This window comes from Chiloscyllium plagiosum, unplaced genomic scaffold, assembly GCF_037043375.1.
Source record: "Chiloscyllium plagiosum isolate Xiang-an unplaced genomic scaffold, Cpla_swu_hap1 HiC_scaffold_32, whole genome shotgun sequence".
Lineage (NCBI taxonomy): Eukaryota > Metazoa > Chordata > Chondrichthyes > Orectolobiformes > Hemiscylliidae > Chiloscyllium > Chiloscyllium plagiosum.
In genome coordinates this window covers 48,083,525-48,102,112 of record NW_028270170.1, presented here as the reverse complement: position 1 = coordinate 48,102,112, position 18,588 = coordinate 48,083,525, and the positions used below count along the sequence as shown (strand labels likewise).

The 18,588-nt window shown below is 50.0% G+C and overlaps 1 protein-coding gene across 2 annotated transcripts in view; it reads right to left on the bottom strand.

The window, feature by feature from the left end:
- kcnh6a (potassium voltage-gated channel, subfamily H (eag-related), member 6a) overlaps positions 1–18,588 on the bottom strand; it is a 427,015-nt gene that overhangs the window by 316,987 nt on the left and 91,440 nt on the right. Inside the window, exon 1 of one of the 2 annotated variants that reach the window (XM_087977980.1) lies at positions 8,257–8,504. The exons of the other annotated variant lie outside the window; for it this stretch is intronic. Coding sequence (XP_087834106.1) covers positions 8,257–8,283 — 27 coding nt within the window. The 5' untranslated portion in view covers positions 8,284–8,504. Of the gene's footprint in view, positions 1–8,256; positions 8,505–18,588 lie in introns of those variants that run through there. 2 annotated transcript variants of the gene reach the window in all.

The following is an 18,588-nucleotide window of genomic DNA, read 5'->3' as shown; positions in this document are numbered from 1 at the left end:
CTCCCTCAGCAACGCACTGGAGAACCGCCCTGTATTCTGACAGTGCATCACTCCCTCAGCACTGCACTGGAATATCACCCTGTATTCTGACAGTGCAGCACTCCCTCAGCACTGCACTGGAGTACCACCCTGCATTCTGACAGTGCAGCACTCCCTCAGCACTGCACTGGAGTACCAGCCTGTATTCTGACAGTGCAGCACTCCCTCAGTACTGCACTGGAGTACTGTCTTGTATTATGACAGTGCAACACTCCCTCAGCACTGCACTGGTGTACCGCCCTGTATTCTGACAGTGCAGCAATCCCTCAGCACTGCACTGGCGTACCACCCTGTATTCGGACAGTGCAGTCCTCCCTCAGCAATGCACTGGAGTACCAGCCTGTATTCTGACAGTGCAGCACTCCCTCAGTACTGCACTGGAGTACTGCTCTGCATTCTGACAGTGCAGCACTCCCTCAGCACTGCACTGGAGTACCGCCCTGTATTCTGACAGTGCAGCACTCCCTCGGCACTGCACTGGAGTACCAGCCTGTATTCTGACAATGCAGCACTCCCCCAGCACTGCACTGGAGTACCAGCCTGTATTCTGACAGTGCAGCACTCCCTCAGCACTGCACTGGTGTACCGCCCTGTATTCTGACAGTGCAGCAATCCCTCAGCACTGCACTGGCGTACCACCCTGTATTCGGACAGTGCAACACTCCCGCCGCACTGCACTGGAAAAACGCCCTGTATTCTGACAGTGCAGCACTCCCTCAGCACTTCACTGGAGTACCACCCTGTACTCGGACAGTGCATCACTCCCTCAGCACTGCACTGGAGTACCACCCGGTATTCTGACAGTGCAGCACTCCCCCAGCACTGCACTGGAGTACTGCCCTGTATTCTGACAGTGCAGCATTCCCTCAGCACTGCACTGGAGTACCGCCCTGTATTCTGACAGTGCAGCACTCCCTCAGCAGTGCACTGGAGTACTGCCCTGTATTCTGACAGTGCAGTACTCCCTCAGCACTGCACTGGAGTACCACCCTGTATTCTGACAGTGCAGCACTCCCTCAGCACTGCACTGGATTACCACCCTGTATTCTGACAGTGCAGCACTCCCTCAGCACTGCACTGGTGTACCACCCGGTATTCTGACAGTGCAGCACTCCCCCAGCACTGCACTGGAGGACTGCCCTGTATTCTGACAGTGCAGCACTCCCTCAGCACTGCACTGGAGTACCACCCTGCATTCTGACAGTGCAGCACTCCCTCAGCACTGCACTGGAGTACCAGCCTGTATTCTGACAGTGCAGCACTCCCTCAGTACTGCACTGGAGTACTGTCTTGTATTATGACAGTGCAACACTCCCTCAGCACTGCACTGGTGTACCGCCCTGTATTCTGACAGTGCAGTACTCCCTCAGCACTGCACTGGAGTACCACCCTGCATTCTGACAGTGCAGCACTCCCTCAGCACTGCACTGGAGTACCAGCCTGTATTCTGACAGTGCAGCACTCCCTCAGTACTGCACTGGAGTACTGTCTTGTATTATGACAGTGCAACACTCCCTCAGCACTGCACTGGTGTACCGCCCTGTATTCTGACAGTGCAGCAATCCCTCAGCACTGCACTGGCGTACCACCCTGTATTCGGACAGTGCAGTCCTCCCTCAGCAATGCACTGGAGTACCACCCTGTATTCTGACAGTGCAACACTCCCGCCGCACTGCACTGGAAAAACGCCCTGTATTCTGACAGTGCAGCACTCCCTCAGCACTTCACTGGAGTACCACCCTGTACTCGGACAGTGCATCACTCCCTCAGCACTGCACTGGAGTACCACCCGGTATTCTGACAGTGCAGCACTCCCCCAGCACTGCACTGGAGTACTGCCCTGTATTCTGACAGTGCAGCATTCCCTCAGCACTGCACTGGAGTACCGCCCTGTATTCTGACAGTGCAGCACTCCCTCAGCAGTGCACTGGAGTACTGCCCTGTATTCTGACAGTGCAGTACTCCCTCAGCACTGCACTGGATTACCACCCTGTATTCTGACAGTGCAGCACTCCCTCAGCACTGCACTGGTGTACCACCCGGTATTCTGACAGTGCAGCACTCCCCCAGCACTGCACTGGAGGACTGCCCTGTATTCTGACAGTGCAGTACTCCCTCAGCACTGCACTGGAGTACTACCCTGTATTCTGACAGTGCAGCACTCCCTCAGCACTGCACTGGAGTACCACCCTGTATTCTGACAGTGCAGCACTCCCTCAGCACTGCACTGGTGTACCACCCTGTATTCTGACAGTGCAGCACTCCCTCAGCACTGCACTGGAGTACCACCCTGTATTCTGACAGTGCAGCACTCCCACAGCACTGCACTGGAGTACTGCCCTGTATTCTGACAGTGCAGCACTCCCTCAGCACTGCACTGGAGTACCACCCGGTATTCTGACAGTGCAGCACTCCCACAGCACTGCACTGGAGTACTGCCCTGTATTCTGACAGTGCAGCACTCCCTCAGCACTGCACTGGAGTACCACCCTGTATTCTGACAGTGCAGCACTCACTCAGCAATGCACTGGAGAACAGCCCTGTTTTCTGACAGTGCAGCACTCTGTCAGCACTATATTGGAGTAACACCCTGTATTCTGACAGTGAAGCACTCCCCCAGCACTGCACTGGAGTACTGCCCGGTATTCTGACAGTGCAGCACTCCCTCAGCACTGCACTGGAGTACTGCCCGGTATTCTGACAGTGCAGCACTCCCTCAGCACTGCACTGGAGTACCAGCCTGTATTCTGACAGTGCAGCACTCCCTCAGCACTGCACTGGAGTACTGCCCTGCATTCTGACAGTGCAGCACTCCCTCAGCACTGCACTGGAGTACCACCCTGTATTCTGACAGTGCAACATTCCCTCAGCCCTGCACTGGAGTACCAGCCTGTATTCTGACAGTGCAGCACTCCCTCAGCCCTGCACTGGAGTACTGCCCGGTATTCTGACAGTGCAGCACTCCCTCAGCACTGCACTGGAGTAGTGCCCGGTATTCTGACAGTGCAGCACTCCCTCAGCACTGCACTGGAGTACCAGCCTGTATTCTGACAGTGCAGCACTCTCTCAGCACTGCACTGGAGTACTGCCCGGTATTCTGACAGTGCAGCACTCCCTCAGCACTGCACTGGAGTACCAGCCTGTATTCTGACAGTGCAGCACTCCCTCAGCACTGCACTGGAGTAGTGCCCTGCATTCTGACAGTGCAGCACTCACTCAGCACTGCACTGGAGTACCACCCTGTATTCTGACAGTGCAACACTCCCTCAGCACTGCACTGGAGTACCACCCTGTATTCTGACAGTGCAACACTCCCTCAGCACTGCACTGGAGTAACACCCTGTATTCTGACAGTGTAGCACTCCCTCAGCACAGCACTGGAGTGCTGCCCTGTATTCTGACAGTGCAGCTCTCCCTCAGCACTGCACTGGAGTAACACCCTGTATTCTGACAGTGTAGCACTCCCTCAGCACAGCACTGGAGTACCGCCCTGTATTCTGACAGTGCAGCACTCCCTCAGCACAGCACTGGAGTACCGCCCTGTATTCTGACAGTGCAGCACTCCCTCAGCACAGCACTGGAGTACCGCCCTGTAATCTGACAGTGCAGCACTCCCTCAGCACAGCACTGGAGTACCGCCCTGTAATTAGCTTAGATTACTTCAGATTCGATTAGATTATATTAGATTAGTTTTTTTTAGATTACTTTACAGTGTGGAAACAGGCCCTTCGGCCCAACAAGTCCACACCGACCCGCCGAAGCGCAACCCACCCATACCCCTACATTTACCCCTTACCTAACACTACGGGCAATTTAGCATGGCCAATTCACCTGAGCAGCACATCTTTGGACTGTGGGAGGAAACCGGAGCACCCGGAGGAAAACCACGCAGACACGGGGAGAACGTGCAAACTCCACACAGTCAGTCGCCTGAGGGTCTCCGGGTCTCTGGCGCTGTGAGGCAGCAGTGCTAACCACTGTGCCACCGTGCCACCCGCAATCTGAGCTCTTGTCCTGGAAGTTATCCAAAATTTTTCTATGGCGTCATCTCCGATTACTGACTGTAACCTATGGGATCTCTAAAGTATTCTTTCCCATCTGTGGATGTGTCGGCCCCATCCTGGGCTTTGATTTTTCCTGACCTGTGGGCCTTGTGATGTGAGTGTAATTATTCTGACCACCCTACATCCACAAAGAGTCTGAAGTGTGCTGGGAAACTCCCCACTGACGCACATGAATATGGTTCCAATGACATGCAAGAAAACATCTCCCCACCAAGTTGGTAATCCCTCTGTCTAGGAGGAGAAAGTGAGGGCTGCAGGTGCTGGAGATCAGAGCTGAAAATGTGTTGCTGGAAAAGCGCAGCAGGTCAGGCAGCATCAAAGGAGCAGGAGAATCGACGTTTCGGGCATGAGCCCTTCTTCAGGAATGAGGAAAGTGTGTCCAGCAGGCTAAGATAAAAGGTAGGGAGGAGGGACTTGGGGGAGGGGCGTCGGAAATGCGATAGGTGGAAGGAGGTCAAGGTGAGGGTGATAGGTCAGACTGGGGTGGGGGCGGAGAGGTCAGGAAGAAGATTGCAGGTTAGGAAGGCGGTGCTGAGTTCGAGGGATTTGACTGAGACAAGGTCGGGGGAGGGGAAATGAGGAAACTGGTGAAATCCGAGTTCATCCCTTGTGGTTGGAGGGTTCCTAGGCGGAAGATGAGGCGCTCTTCCTCCAACCGTCGTGTTGCTATGGTCTGGCGATGGAGGAGGCCAAGGACCTGCATGTCCTTGGTGGAGTGGGAGGGGGAGTTGAAGTGTTGAGCCACGGGGTGGTTGGGTTGGTCGGTGCGGGTGTCCCAGAGGTGTTCTCTGAAACGTTCCGCAAGTAGGCGGCCTGTCTCCCCAATATAGAGGAGGCCACATCGGGTGCAGTGGATGCAATAGATGATGTGTGTGGAGGTGCAGGTGAATCTGTGGCGGATATGGAAGGATCCCTTGGGACCTTGGAGGGAAGTGAGGGGGGAGGTGTGGGCACAAGTTTTGCATTTCTTGCGGTTGCAGGGGAAGGTGCCGGGAGTGGAGGTTGGGTTGGTGGGGGGTGTGGACCTGACGAGGGAGTCACGGAGGGAGTGGTCTTTTCGGAACACTCACGGAGATTTCACCAGTTTCCTCATTTCCCCTCCCCCCACCTTGTCTCAGTCAAATCCCTCAAACTCAGCACCGCCTTCCTAACCTGCAATCTTCTTCCTGACCCCTCCGCCCCCACCCCAGTCTGACCTATCACCCTCACCTTGACCTCCCTCCACCTATCGCATTTCCAACGCCCCTCCCCCAAGTCCCTCCTCCCTACCTTTTATCTTAGCCTGCTGGACACACTTTCCTCATTCCTGAAGAAGGGCACATGCCCGAAACGTCGAATCCTTCTGTCTATTACTGATACGCAGTGGGAGCAGTGGATCCCATCTGCAAATGCAGTGCAGTGACTCTCCAAGACTCCTTCAACAACACTTCCAAACCCGAGGTCTCCGTTACCTCGATATACCTGGGAGCCCCACTACCTGCAGGTTCCCATCTGAGTCACATGTCATTGGAACGATATTGTTGCCCCTTCAATGTGATGGGGTCAAAACCCTGGAACGCCTTATCTAATAGCACTGTGGGTGTCTCTACGCATCACGGACTAAACTGGGTCAAACAGCCTTCCTGCTCAAGGGCAAGTGGGAATGGACGATAACTGCAGACTGAGCGAACAAAGGTTAGATCTGCTCATTGAACTTTTGTTGAGCTCATGTCTGCCCCGAAACAGAACTAGGCTCTGACAGAGTCTGACTTGCAAACAGCTGTAATGAGGGAAAGCAATGATCCTGCCCACTTTGCTAACTTTAGACAGCTGTCCTACTCACAACTGACACATGGAGCGAAGGAAAACCTTTAACAAGTGATTACTGCGAGACGAGATGGATTGATATTTGTTTCCATTTCTGTGCCAGCACCTGATGTGATTGGGATTTGAGTGAAGCAGTTTAGACCAGCTGAAAGAGCACACCATTCTGGGAACACAGTAACAAAACAGCATGTGCTGGATTCTGTGCAGGACAGAAAATGAACTGGCATTCATAGAATCCCTACAGTGTGGAAGCAGGCCATTCAGCCCATCGAATCCACACTGGTCCATCCCCTATTACTGTAAGCCTGCATTTCCCAAGCCTATACATCCCTCAACACTACGGAACAAGTTAGCATGGCCAATCCACCCTCACCTTCACAACTGTGGGAGGAAACCTGAGCACAGAGGAAACCCACATGAACACGGGGAGAACGTGCAAACTCCCCACAGGCAGTCGTCCGAGGCTGGAATTGAACCTGGGTCCCAGGTGCTGTGAGGCAGTAGTGCTAACCACTGAGCCACCGTGCTGCCCATCGTAAACCTGCCTTCCCTGACCAGCATTAAATGACACTTTATGACCGGAGGGAGGGATAGATTCTTGTAACTGGAGGAGGGTAAGGTTGAACAACAGGGAAGGTCTATGATAGGGTAGAGGATGGGAGGTATTGATGACGATGATATTATGGAACAAGAGCCAAAGGGGTGATAGTGGTTGTAGTAAAGAGACAAAACATCGGGCCAGTGTTAGTGTCAATGGCAGAATAATCCATCACTCTGCCTGAAAGCAAAAATACAGGACATGTCATAAACACCACTGTTTGGCGAAAGAAATCAAATCAAAATGGTGGACAGAGCTCATGGCATAAAGTTGTTGACCTCAGTGTGGAGGCCTGAAAATTGTAAAGTGCTTAAACAGAAACCAGAAAGTTGAGTTTTATTGGAACACGGCTGCAGGTCGAGGACTGAGATAGGAATTAAAATGGGTGGTGATTAAAAGACGGTGGTGGGAGTGTTCCACAAAGTGGTCCCCCAGTCTGTGTCTGGAGTCCCTGATATAAAGGAGACCTCATTTCAAGCAGTGACAGGCACAGAGTCTGAGGCAGGGAGAGCCTGCCAGAGAGAGACATACCAGAACATAATACTCAAGGTTAACACAAATAAGCACAAAGGGAAGACTAAAATATACTTGCAGATGTTTCACTGAGGGGGCACAGCAGAAACAGAATCAGAGCGAGACAGGCAGAGTGAGAGAGAGAAGGAATGGATAGAATAGTGGCTATATTGAGAGGTCAACATGCTGACAGAAGAAAGAGAGAGACAGGAAGTGCTGGGGACAGAGAGAGAGAGAAGTAGAGAGTAAGGCAGTGAGAGGCAGAAACTGCGAGAGGACAAGAGAGAGATTCAGGGACAGAAAGTGACAGAACCTGTGAAAGAGGCACAGAGACTCAGAGTGAGTGACAGAGACAGACACCTGCAAAGGTAGAGAGACTGCATTCAAAAACATGGCATAATTTCCAGGTCCAATGCTGACAACTGATACTGAGCACCTCATTGCATATTCAGAGGACAGCCAAGGTGTTGGGTGCCTGAAGGTTATTTGACCCTTGGGACCATCACAGCTGAACCCAAGCCTGTTTATAAAAAGGCATGCATACCCACAGCGATCAGAAGCAGCAAGTCTGGCTGAAACTCCCCTCTCTCACTCTGTCACAACAACAATCCCATTCTCATTTATCAGCCTGCCAATCCTGCATCAGCTGGACAGCTCAGTTTCTGACAACTGCTTCAGTGATGGTGATTGGAAGCTTTACAATACCGCTACCTGCCTAAGCAATCCTCAATTAGGAAGGAGGAATAAAAACAAAACATCAGCCAGGCTTGGGAGACTGCTTGACTGGGGAATGCATCACATCTGTAATCCTAGTCATTACTCAGTAATGCTATAGCAGGAACAGAATTGCAGGTGATGCTGGTTCAAGCTGGACTGCACTGCGATGCCCCCTGTAGTTGAATTGCCTGAAACTCTCTGTCAAGGGTTGTGACTAAGTGTTTGAGATTGGATTGGGATGGGGGGGGGGGTGCATGAGGAGCGCAGAATGAATAATCTGGCCACGTCATCACTCATTGGAAAAACACAAAATTATTCCAGCTATTTCTGAGCTTTATAGATGACAGCATCAAATTCCCTCAGCATTTCCTGGGGATCCCTGACATCTCCCAGAGGCAAGAGCTGCTTTTGTGATGTGGACAAATACAGAATTCTGCCTGAAGTTAGACTCAGCCTCAGAAACAGCACATACAGCAAGAACTCAGCAACGGTACCCATAACCAAACGATTTATACTCACTGGCTTTAACTTCTGTTTCAGACTCATGTTGAGTGTTGAGCTACTAAGGAGAAGACAGGATCAGATGCCCAGCTCTGAGCACAGCCCAGTACACCAGGTCTCAGTTCGGTCCGGTATGCCAGCAGCTCTGAGCACTCACTGCACTGGTGGCTATGACAACAGCTGCACTCATTGTGTTTTTTTCTTTCTAATGATAGTCCTGACGGTTCCGACACACAGTCTGAGATCAGCTGCTAAAGTGTCAGCTCTTAAACTCTTCAGGGCCCATCAACAGGATTGTGAAGAGCACATTAAAGCGCTGAGTATGTGCTGTGCTATCCATTTCACCCCAACCCTCTCATGGATGAGAAAGCTCAATCCAATCTCAGCCAGGGCTCCAATTGCACCTCACTGGAATAAAGTGCGCACTCCACAATGTACACAATCCCCACTATAATGTACACAATCCCCACTATAATGTACACAATCCCCACTATAATGTACACAATCCACACTATAATGTACACAATCCCCACTATAATGTACACAATCCACACTATAATGTACACAATCCCCACTATAATGTACACAATCCCCACTATAATGTACACAATCCCCACTATAATGTACACACGGACCACATTGCACATTGTCTGTAATACACACACAACCTATAATGTGCACTGTACTGTATGCACAAAACCAGTTGTGTACACATACATTAAAAAGGTAATATACACATTCCTTATGCTGTAAAGTACATACCCTGTATTATACATGCTGCATAATGTATACAACCACGAATGTACACACACATTCAATATTTACATCTGATAATGTACACAGCTCCAAGGACAGAGTTGCTCACTCAGGCAGCTCTCTGGTGAGTGCACAGTGTCACTGCTGCTCTCCAGCAGAGGGCGATCACAGAGCTACAAGGCTCTTCTCTCGACAGCTGGCAGGGTCAGTATCAGCTGTCACTCCCCCCTGACAGGGTCACAGGGCTGGAATTAACTGAAACACCCCCCCTCACTCCCCCCTGACAGGGTCACAGGGCTGGAATTAACTGAAACACCCCCCTGACAGGGACACAGGGCTGGAATTAACTGAAACACCCCCCTGACAGGGTCACAGGGCTGGAATTAACTGAAACACCCCCCCCCCTCACTCCCCCCTGACAGGGTCACAGGGCTGGAATTAACTGAAACACCCCCCCCTGACAGGGACACAGGGCTGGAATTAACTGAAACACCCCCCCCCCCCCCTGACAGGGACACAGGGCTGGAATTAACTGAAACACCCCCCCTGACAGGGTCACAGGGCTGGAATTAACTGAAACACCCCCCTGACAGGGACACAGGGCTGGAATTAACTGAAACACCCCCCTGACAGGGACACAGGGCTGGAATTAACTGAAACACCCCCCTGACAGGGACACAGGGCTGGAATTAACTGAAACACCCCCCTGACAGGGACACAGGGCTGGAATTAACTGAAACACCCCCCTGACAGGGGCACAGGGCTGGAATTAACTGAAACACCCCCCTGACAGGGACACAGGGCTGGAATTAACTGAAACACCCCCCCTGACAGGGACACAGGGCTGGAATTAACTGAAACACCCCCCCTCACTCCCCCCATGACAGGGACACAGGGCTGGAATTAACTGAAACACCCCCCCTCACTCCCCCCTGACAGGGACACAGGGCTGGAATTAACTGAAACACCCCCCTGACAGGGACACAGGGCTGGAATTAACTGAAACACCCCCCCTCACTCCCCCCTGACAGGGTCACAGGGCTGGAATTAACTGAAACACCCCCCCCCCCCCTCACTCCCCCCTGACAGGGTCACAGGGCTGGAATTAACTGAAACACCCCCCCTCACTCCCCCCTGACAGGGACACAGGGCTGGAATTAACTGAAACACCCCCCCCTCACTCCCCCCTGACAGGGACACAGGGCTGGAATTAACTGAAACACCCCCCCCCCTCACTCCCCCCTGACAGGGTCACAGGGCTGGAATTAACTGAAACACCCCCCCCCCCTCACTCCCCCCTGACAGGGTCACAGGGCTGGAATTAACTGAAACATCTCCCCTCCACCCCCCCCCCTCCCCACCAACCACCCCCCCAGACTCCTCTACCCCAGCAGGTAGGAGATCAGGGGGAGGGGAGAGGAAGCAAATGTGGGTGCGGGGTTGGATTGGAACAGCAGAACTGCAATGGGGCAGACTTGCTGTGCCGAGGAAATGGTCAAAGGTGCTTTCTCCTCCAGGACTCAGCCGCATGCTTTTTCAAAACATATGCATTCTACAAACATGGAAATAGAAGGAGGAAGCCATTCAGCCCCTCCAGCCTGCTCCACCATTCAACATGATCATGGCTGATTATTCCCTCTTCCTCCCATTTCCTTTGGTCCTTTTACCCCTAAGAACTATATTGAACTCCTTCTCTTGGTTTCAGCCGCTTTCCGTGGCAGAGAGCTGCACAGACTGCCCACTCTCTGGCTGAAGACATTTCTTATCACCATCCTCAATGACCCCCCCCAGTTCTGGACTCCCCAGTCTTTGGGAACATTGCTCCTGTGTTGAGGATATCTTGGGTCGGGTGCAGAATATTCTGAAAGGGGAGAGTGACCAGCAGGAGGGCGTTGGGCATTTGGTACCAATGACGTCAATAGGGAAAGGGATGAGATTCTACAGAGAGAGAAAAGGAAACTAGTCAGGAGGTTAAAGAGTAGATCCCCGAGGCTGTAATATCTGGACTATCGCTGGTGTCACGAGCTGGTGAGAGTGGGAATAGGAGGATAGAGCAGCTGAATGGGTGGCTGAGGAGCTGCTGGGGGAGGGAGGTATTCATACGTGTGGATCATTGAGATCTCTTCAGGGATAGAAATGACCTGGATAAGAGAGAGATGGATTCCACTTGAGTTGGAAGGAGACCAATATCCTTGTGGGGAGATTTGTTGGTTCTGGTCGGTGACTTTCAACCAGTAAGGGGGTGGGACCCAAAATGGGAGTCAGAAAAGAGAAAAGCCTGAGGCTGGTACATTAGATAAAGGGGAGCAAGTCTAACAGGGCAAGGCAGGCAGGAGTTTGGCAGTGAATAAGGTAGGACTGATAAATTAAACTGCATTTACTTCAATGTGAGAGGTCTGACAGGGAAGGCAGGTGAACTCAGGGCAGAGTTGGGGAACGTGGGACTGGGTTATCATAGAGATTACAGAAACGTGGCTCAGGGATGGACTGGACTGGCAGCTTAATGTTCTGGGGTACAGGAAGAATAGAAAGGGAGGCAAGAGATGAGGAGGATGGCGTTTTTGGTTAGGGAGAACATTACAGCTGTACGTAGGGAGAATATTCCTGGGAGATTGTCCATTGACATTATATGGGTGGAACTTAAAATTAAGGAAGGGATGATCACCTTGTTGGGATTGTATGATAGGCCTCCCCCAGTAGTCAGCTGGAAATTAAGAATCAAATTTGTCAGGAGATTTCAGATATCTGTAAGAAAAATAGGGTGGTTATGGTAGAGGATTTTAACTTTCCAAACGTAGGCTGGGATTGTTATGGTGTGAAGGGTTCAGATGGAGTGGAATTTGTTAAGTGTGTACAAGAAAAGTTTCTGATTCAGTATATGGATGTATCTACTAGAGAAGGTGCAAAACTTGACCTACTCTTGGGAAATAAGGTAAGGTGTCAGTGGAGGGGGGCACTTTGGGGCAAGTGATCAGAATTCAATTAGTTTTAAAATAGTGATGGAAAAGGGTAGAACTGAACAAAATGTGAAAATTCTAAATTACAGTAAGGCCAACTTTCAAAAAATGATTGCAGGAGGCTATTCACAGGTAAAGGGATGGCTGGGATATGGGCAGCTTTTAAGAAAGAGATGATCACTGTTAAAGACAGTATGTTCCTGTCAGTGTGAAAGGCAAGGCTGGGGGATGTAGGGAATCCTGGATGCCTGAACCCTCAGGTCAAGAAAAAGGAGGCATTTATAAGGTACAGACAATAGGGATTGAGTGAATCCCTAGAAGAGTATAAAGGCAGTAAGTGCACTTAAGAGGGAAATCAGGAGGGCAAAAAGGGGACAGAAGATAGCTATGGCCATAGAATCTAGAGGTTCTATAAATACATTAAGCACAAGTGTGACCAAGGAGAGAATAGTGCTCTTAAAGATCAACAAGACCATGTATGTGTGGAACCACAAGAGATGAGTGAAATAATAAATTAATATTTTGTGTCAGTATTTACTGTAGAGAAGGATGTGGAAGCTGGAGATCTTGGGGCAATAAATAGTGATATCTTGAAAACTATCCATATTACAGAAGAGAGGTGCTGGTGGTCTTAAAACGCATTCAGGTAAATAAATCCCCAAGACCTGAGCAGGGGTATCCCAGCAGTCTGTGGGAAGCTAGGGGAGTGATTGCTGGGCCCCTTGCTGAGATATTTGTATCATCAATAGTCATGGGTGAGGTGCCGGAAGACTGGAGGTTGGCTAACGTGGTGCCATAATTTAAACAAGGCTGCAAGGACAAGCCAGGGAACTATAGACCAGTGAGCCTTAAGTTAGTGGAGGGTAAGTTGGAGGGAATCCTGAGGGAGAGAGATTATTCAAATTTGGATAGGCAGGAACTGATTAGGAATAGTCAACATGGCTTTGTGCATGGGGAACGGTGTCTGTCTAACATGATTGAGTTTTCTGAAGAAGTGACAAAGAAGATTGATGAGGGCTGAATGGTAGACATTGTCTATACAGACTTCAGTAAGGCCAAGGTTCCACCTGGTAGGCTAGTTAGCAAGGTTAGATCACATAGAGTGTCGGGGAGCTAGCCAATTAGACATAAAATTGGCTCAAAGGTAGAAGACAGAGGGTGGTGGTGGAGAGTTGTTTTTCAGACTGGAGGCCTGTGACCAGTGGAGTGCCACAAGGATCGGTGCTGGGTCAACTGTTTTATATTTATTCATATAAATGATTTGGATGTGAGCATAGGATGTATGGTTAGTAAGTTTGCAGATGACAACAAAATTGGAGGTGTAGTGGACAGTGAAGAAGATTATATCAGAGTGCAATGAGATCTTGATCAGATGGGCCAATGGGCTGAGAAGTGGCAGATGGTGTTTAATTCAGATAAATGCAAGGTGCTGCATTTTGGGAAAGCAAATCTTAGCAGGATTTATACACTTAATGGTAAGGTCCTAGGGAGTGTTGCTGAACAAAGAGACCTTGGAGTGCAGGGTCATAGCTCCTTGAAAGTGGAGTCGCAGGTAGATAGGATAGTGAAGGAGTTTGGTATGCTTTCCTTTATTGGTCAGAGTATTGAGTACAGGAGTTCGGAGGTCATGTTGCGGCTGTACAGGACATTGGTTAGGCCACTGTTGGAATATTGCGTTCAATTCTGGTCACCCTTCTATAGGAAGGATATTGTTAAACTTGAGAGGATGCAAAAAGGATTTACAAAGATGTTGCCAGACTTGGAGAGTTTGAGCTGTAGGGGGAGGTTGAACAGGCTGAGGCTGTTTTCCCTGGAGCGTCGGAGGCTGACCGATGACCTTACAGAGGTTTATAAGATCATGAGGGGCATGGATAGGGTAAATAGGCAAGGTCTTTTCCCTGGGGTGGGGGAGTCCAGAACTAGAGGGCATAAGTTTAAGAGGGGAAGACTTAAAAGGGACCCGAGGGACAACTTTTTCACGCAGAGGGTGGCGCATGTCTGGAATGAGTTGCCAGAGGAAGTGGTGGAGGCTGGTACAATGACAACATTTAAAAGGCACCTGGAAGGGTATATAGATAGGAAGGATTCAGAGGGATATGGGCCAAATGGGACTCGGTCAGATTGAGATGTCTAGTCGTTGTGAATTATTTGGGCTGAAGGGTCTGATTCTGTGCTGTGTGACAATGTCTCTAATCTTGTTAGAATTTTCCAGGTATCTGTGATATTCCCCTATCCCCAATCCAGTCTCTCTTCATGCATCAGTCCTGCCATCCCAGGACTCAGTTCGGTAAGTCTTTGTTGCAACTCCCTCCACCCTTCCTCAGATAAAGAGACCGAAACTGTTCACGATGCTCCAGGTGTGGTCTCACCAAGATCCTGTACAAAATGCAGCAAGCCGTCCCTGCTCCTGCACTCAAATCCTCTCACTAGGGAGGCCTACACACCATTCGTCTTCCTCACCCCCTGCTGCACCTACACACTGACTTTCAGAGCCTGGTGCACAAGGATCTCCTCCCCCTTCCCCAATCTATCACCTTTCAGATCACAACCTGCCTTCCTGTTTTTGCTACCAAAGTGAATAATCTCACATTTATCCACATTATTCTGTATCTGCCATACATTTGCCCACTCACTTCAATTCAATCCTCTGACCTGCATCACATCTTTGTGCAATTATTTGTTATTTTTTAAGTTTCATATTATCTTTCACTTTTCCAGTTAACCATGGATAGCGGGTAGGTCCTTACCTCAAAATGCTGCTTGTTTTGATGGAATGTAACTATGTGTGCTCTCTGAAAGATCCCCTGAACTGTCTCATGCTGCATTTAAACTGATCTTTTAGTTACCGAGTGGTTCAGATACCATCTCTGGTCGGTAGAGGGAGTACACAGGTACAAAAATGTGCCCAGCGTCATTTGGAAACAACAAACACTTTTATAATCACTGCAAGAAGTGAACATTTTCAAATGTAATGGGACACTGACAATTTTAATACACCCTAGGGATTTTTAAGTTACTTTGATGGCCCTAATGTTAAGCAGAAAAGCGATGGGCTAGATGGTCACTGCTGAGGCTCCAGCTGAGGTCGATAACTCAGTTAAATATTCAGCAAGGAGGGAAGTCAAGTGCCAAATGCAACAAAACTGTCAGAGTGAGGGACCGATAGGGTCATGGGCCCGGACTGAATCGATGCGAGGGGCCGTGAGGGAGAGCCAGAGCAAACGGCTGAGTTGACATGTGGGACTGACTGCCATTTTTACAACAAACAGATTTATGGGAAACAAAGACAGAGACAATGAGCATGTGCTGGTGCTCCTATCTCTGAGCATGGGACACAGTGATGTCAGCAACCCACATCGAAGCTATAGTAATCAGTGCCAGTGTCTGTGCAGGGACAGATCAAGGCTATTCCAGCTGTTTGGAGTAATTCTCCAACATCCTTTACCCTAATTTGCTGATTCACTTTAACCAGCTCTGCTTTCATGCTGTCATAGTTACCCTAACTTAAATTTTAAAAAAGGAATCTTGGACCTACTCTTCACTCTCACTTCCACTGAATGTAAAATTCAAGTCGATTATGGTCACTGCTACCTCCTGTGAGGTTATAGTTAATCCTATCTCATCGCACAATACCTGATCTTAGAGAATCAGTTCTGTGTTCAGCCCAAGAACATGCTGCTCAAAGAAACTATCCAAAATAAGCAAACTAAGACCTCCTCGTCTAATCCACTTACACCCATTGACTTTTACAATTGACATATAATTAAAATCTCTCATGATTATCGTCATGTCCTTCTGATCAATTATCATCATTACTGCCCATATACTCTACCTTACTATGTGGTCATTACTCTGCAGGGTCCACCCACCCTAACACTTCCCCCACTTTCATTTCCCAATTTTAGGTCATCCCCCTCTTTGTTGTGCTGACATCATCACCAACTAACAGAGGTACACGTCCTCTGCTCCTGTCCTTCAAGAGGCTGGTCCCAATCCACACCACCTTGCAGCCTCAGTAATAGTTCCTCAATCATACTAATCTAATCCGCACTCTCAGATGACCTGGTCTCTTTTGACTGTAAGATGCATCCAGATACAGAGCCTTTACATTTATCCTGAGATTCATTTTGTAAGTTCTGTCAGTGTACTTTTACATTTTACTGTCTATCAACTTCCTGTCGCAATCTGCTGATCATTTCCTGTATTAATGCCTTTCTCTAGGACCTTGGCTGTACTATTTGATGCACCATATCTTCCCAAAGTTGACCCTGATTAGTTTTAAACTCTTTAATATTTACCATCTCTGCAATGGAATGAGCTGCTGGAGTGGTCATGAAGTGGTTATGTCGGAGAGTCCAGACTCTGCACCTTCCTGCCTGAGCTTTGGTGGGGACTGAGGGCAATCAAGTGGTCTGAAGGCAGTGGGCTATCTCACCTGAATTTCTCCACCAGATCAAGCAGCACCCCTCCCTTGTCTCCAAACCTGCCTTGGGATGGTAATGATTGGGCTGCAGGGCTGCATTCTGGATTTCCCCAGTGGGAGTGCTGCTCTGTTGGATGTGGTGGGGTTTACATTGCTTTGTTGACAAAGGTTACATCGCTAATGTGAGGGGAAGTTTTCAGCCCACAACAGAACCCTCTCACATGCTCACAATTGTGGGCAGGCCCCAGGCTATCACTTGAGGAGCTTCTAATTTGACGTTTAGATCCCACCGAGGCAGCTGTAACCTGTGACTCCCTCTTGTCTATGAGGCTGTAGGTTGGGGCTTCATGTTTCACATAACAGCAGTGACCAGGCTTTCAAACAGTTAGTCGGCTTCGGGCCACCGTGAGCTGGTGGAACCAAATGAGAGACAAACCAGGATTAGAATTAGAGCCCAGTTTGCTCTCATACCATCTGCTTTCTGCTCTGGAAATACATATGGACCTTAAGGTGAAGAGATCAGCTCCTTTGGGGGAGTAGGCGAACGTAAGGACGACAGATGCTGGAGATCAGAATCAAGATTAGAGAGGTGCTGGAAAGGCACAGCAGGTCAGCCAGCATCTGAGGAGCAGGAAAATCGACGTTTTGGACAAAAGCCCTTCCTCTAGGGGAGTTCCAGTGCATGGGCCCAGCATTTCCCAGTAATCATACCCTCTCCTCAGGGACGGCTGGGGAAACCATTGCACTGGTTGGCAGCCTCAGGGCAATCTGCCCCAATCACTGGGCAATCAGAGAGGATGAGTCTGGCTACATTCTTCACAATTCCTGTCCCAGTTACTGCACAGTAGCAAGGCGAGGGGCTCACAACCTAGAGCAGCGTTTCAGAATGCACAGAAAGAGGTTCCTCATGCACATCCATTCCATTTGCATTTTCAACCAAAGCTTAAACTCAAATGGAATAATTCTGAACTCTGGGAGATGGATAGGCCTTTGGTCATCTGTCACTGTCATCGATGACTGTATCGGCACCACCTTGTGCTCCCACGAGGAGGTTGAACAGTTCATCAACTTCACCAACACCTTCCACTTTGACCTCAAGTTCACCTGGACCGTCTCGGACACCTCCCTCCCCTTCCTGGACCTCTCCGTCTCCATTTCCAGCAAATGACTCAACACGGACATCTACTCCAAACCCACCAAATCCCACAGCTACTTAGATTACACCTTCTCCCACCCCCCTCCTGTAAAACTGCTATCTCTTACTCCCAATTCCTCAATGTCTGGCGTATCTGCTCCCAGGAGGAGCTATTCTATTCCAGGACATCCCAGATGGCTGTCTATTTCAAGGACTGCGATTTCCCCTCCCACGTGGTCGACGATGCCCTCCAACGCATCTCCTCCACTTCCCGCACCTCCGTCTTCTAACCCCACCCTCCAACCACAATACAGACAGAACCCCCCCTGGTCCTCACCTTCCACCCCACTAACCTCCGGATACATCACACCATCCTCCGGCATTTCCGCCACCCCCAAACAGATCTCACCACCAGAGATGTATTTCCTCCCCAACCATGTCAGCGTTCTGGAGAGGCCATTCCCTCCGTGACTCCCTCATCAGATCCACACTTCCCCAACAGCCCCCACCCCACTCCCGGTACCCTCCCCTGCCACCGCAGGAATTGCAAAACCGGCTCCCACACCTTCCCCCTCACCTCCATCCAAGGCCTGTAAGGAGTGTTCCACATCTGACAGAGATTCCCCTGTACTTCCACACACATCATCTACTGTATCTGTTGCTCCCAATGTGGTCTCCTCAACATTGGGGAGACAGGACGCCAACTTGCGGAACGTTTCAGAGAACTACAGGTGCTGGAGATCAGAATCAAGATCAGAGTGGTGCTGGAAAAGCACAGCAGGTCAGACAGCATCCGAGGAGCAGGAAAATCGACGTTTTGGACAAAAGCCTTCCCGGGACACCTGTACCCACCAACCCCACCGCCCCGTGACTGAACACTTCAACTCCCCCTCCCACTCTACCAAGGACATGCAGGCCCTGGGCCTCCTCCATCACCAAACCCTAACCACCCAACGCCTGGAGGAAGAACGCCTCATCTTCCGCCTTGGGACTCTGCAACCACATGGGATCAATGTGGATTTCACCAGTTTCCACATTTCCCCTCTCTCCACCTTATCTAAGGCCCAGCCTCCCAACTC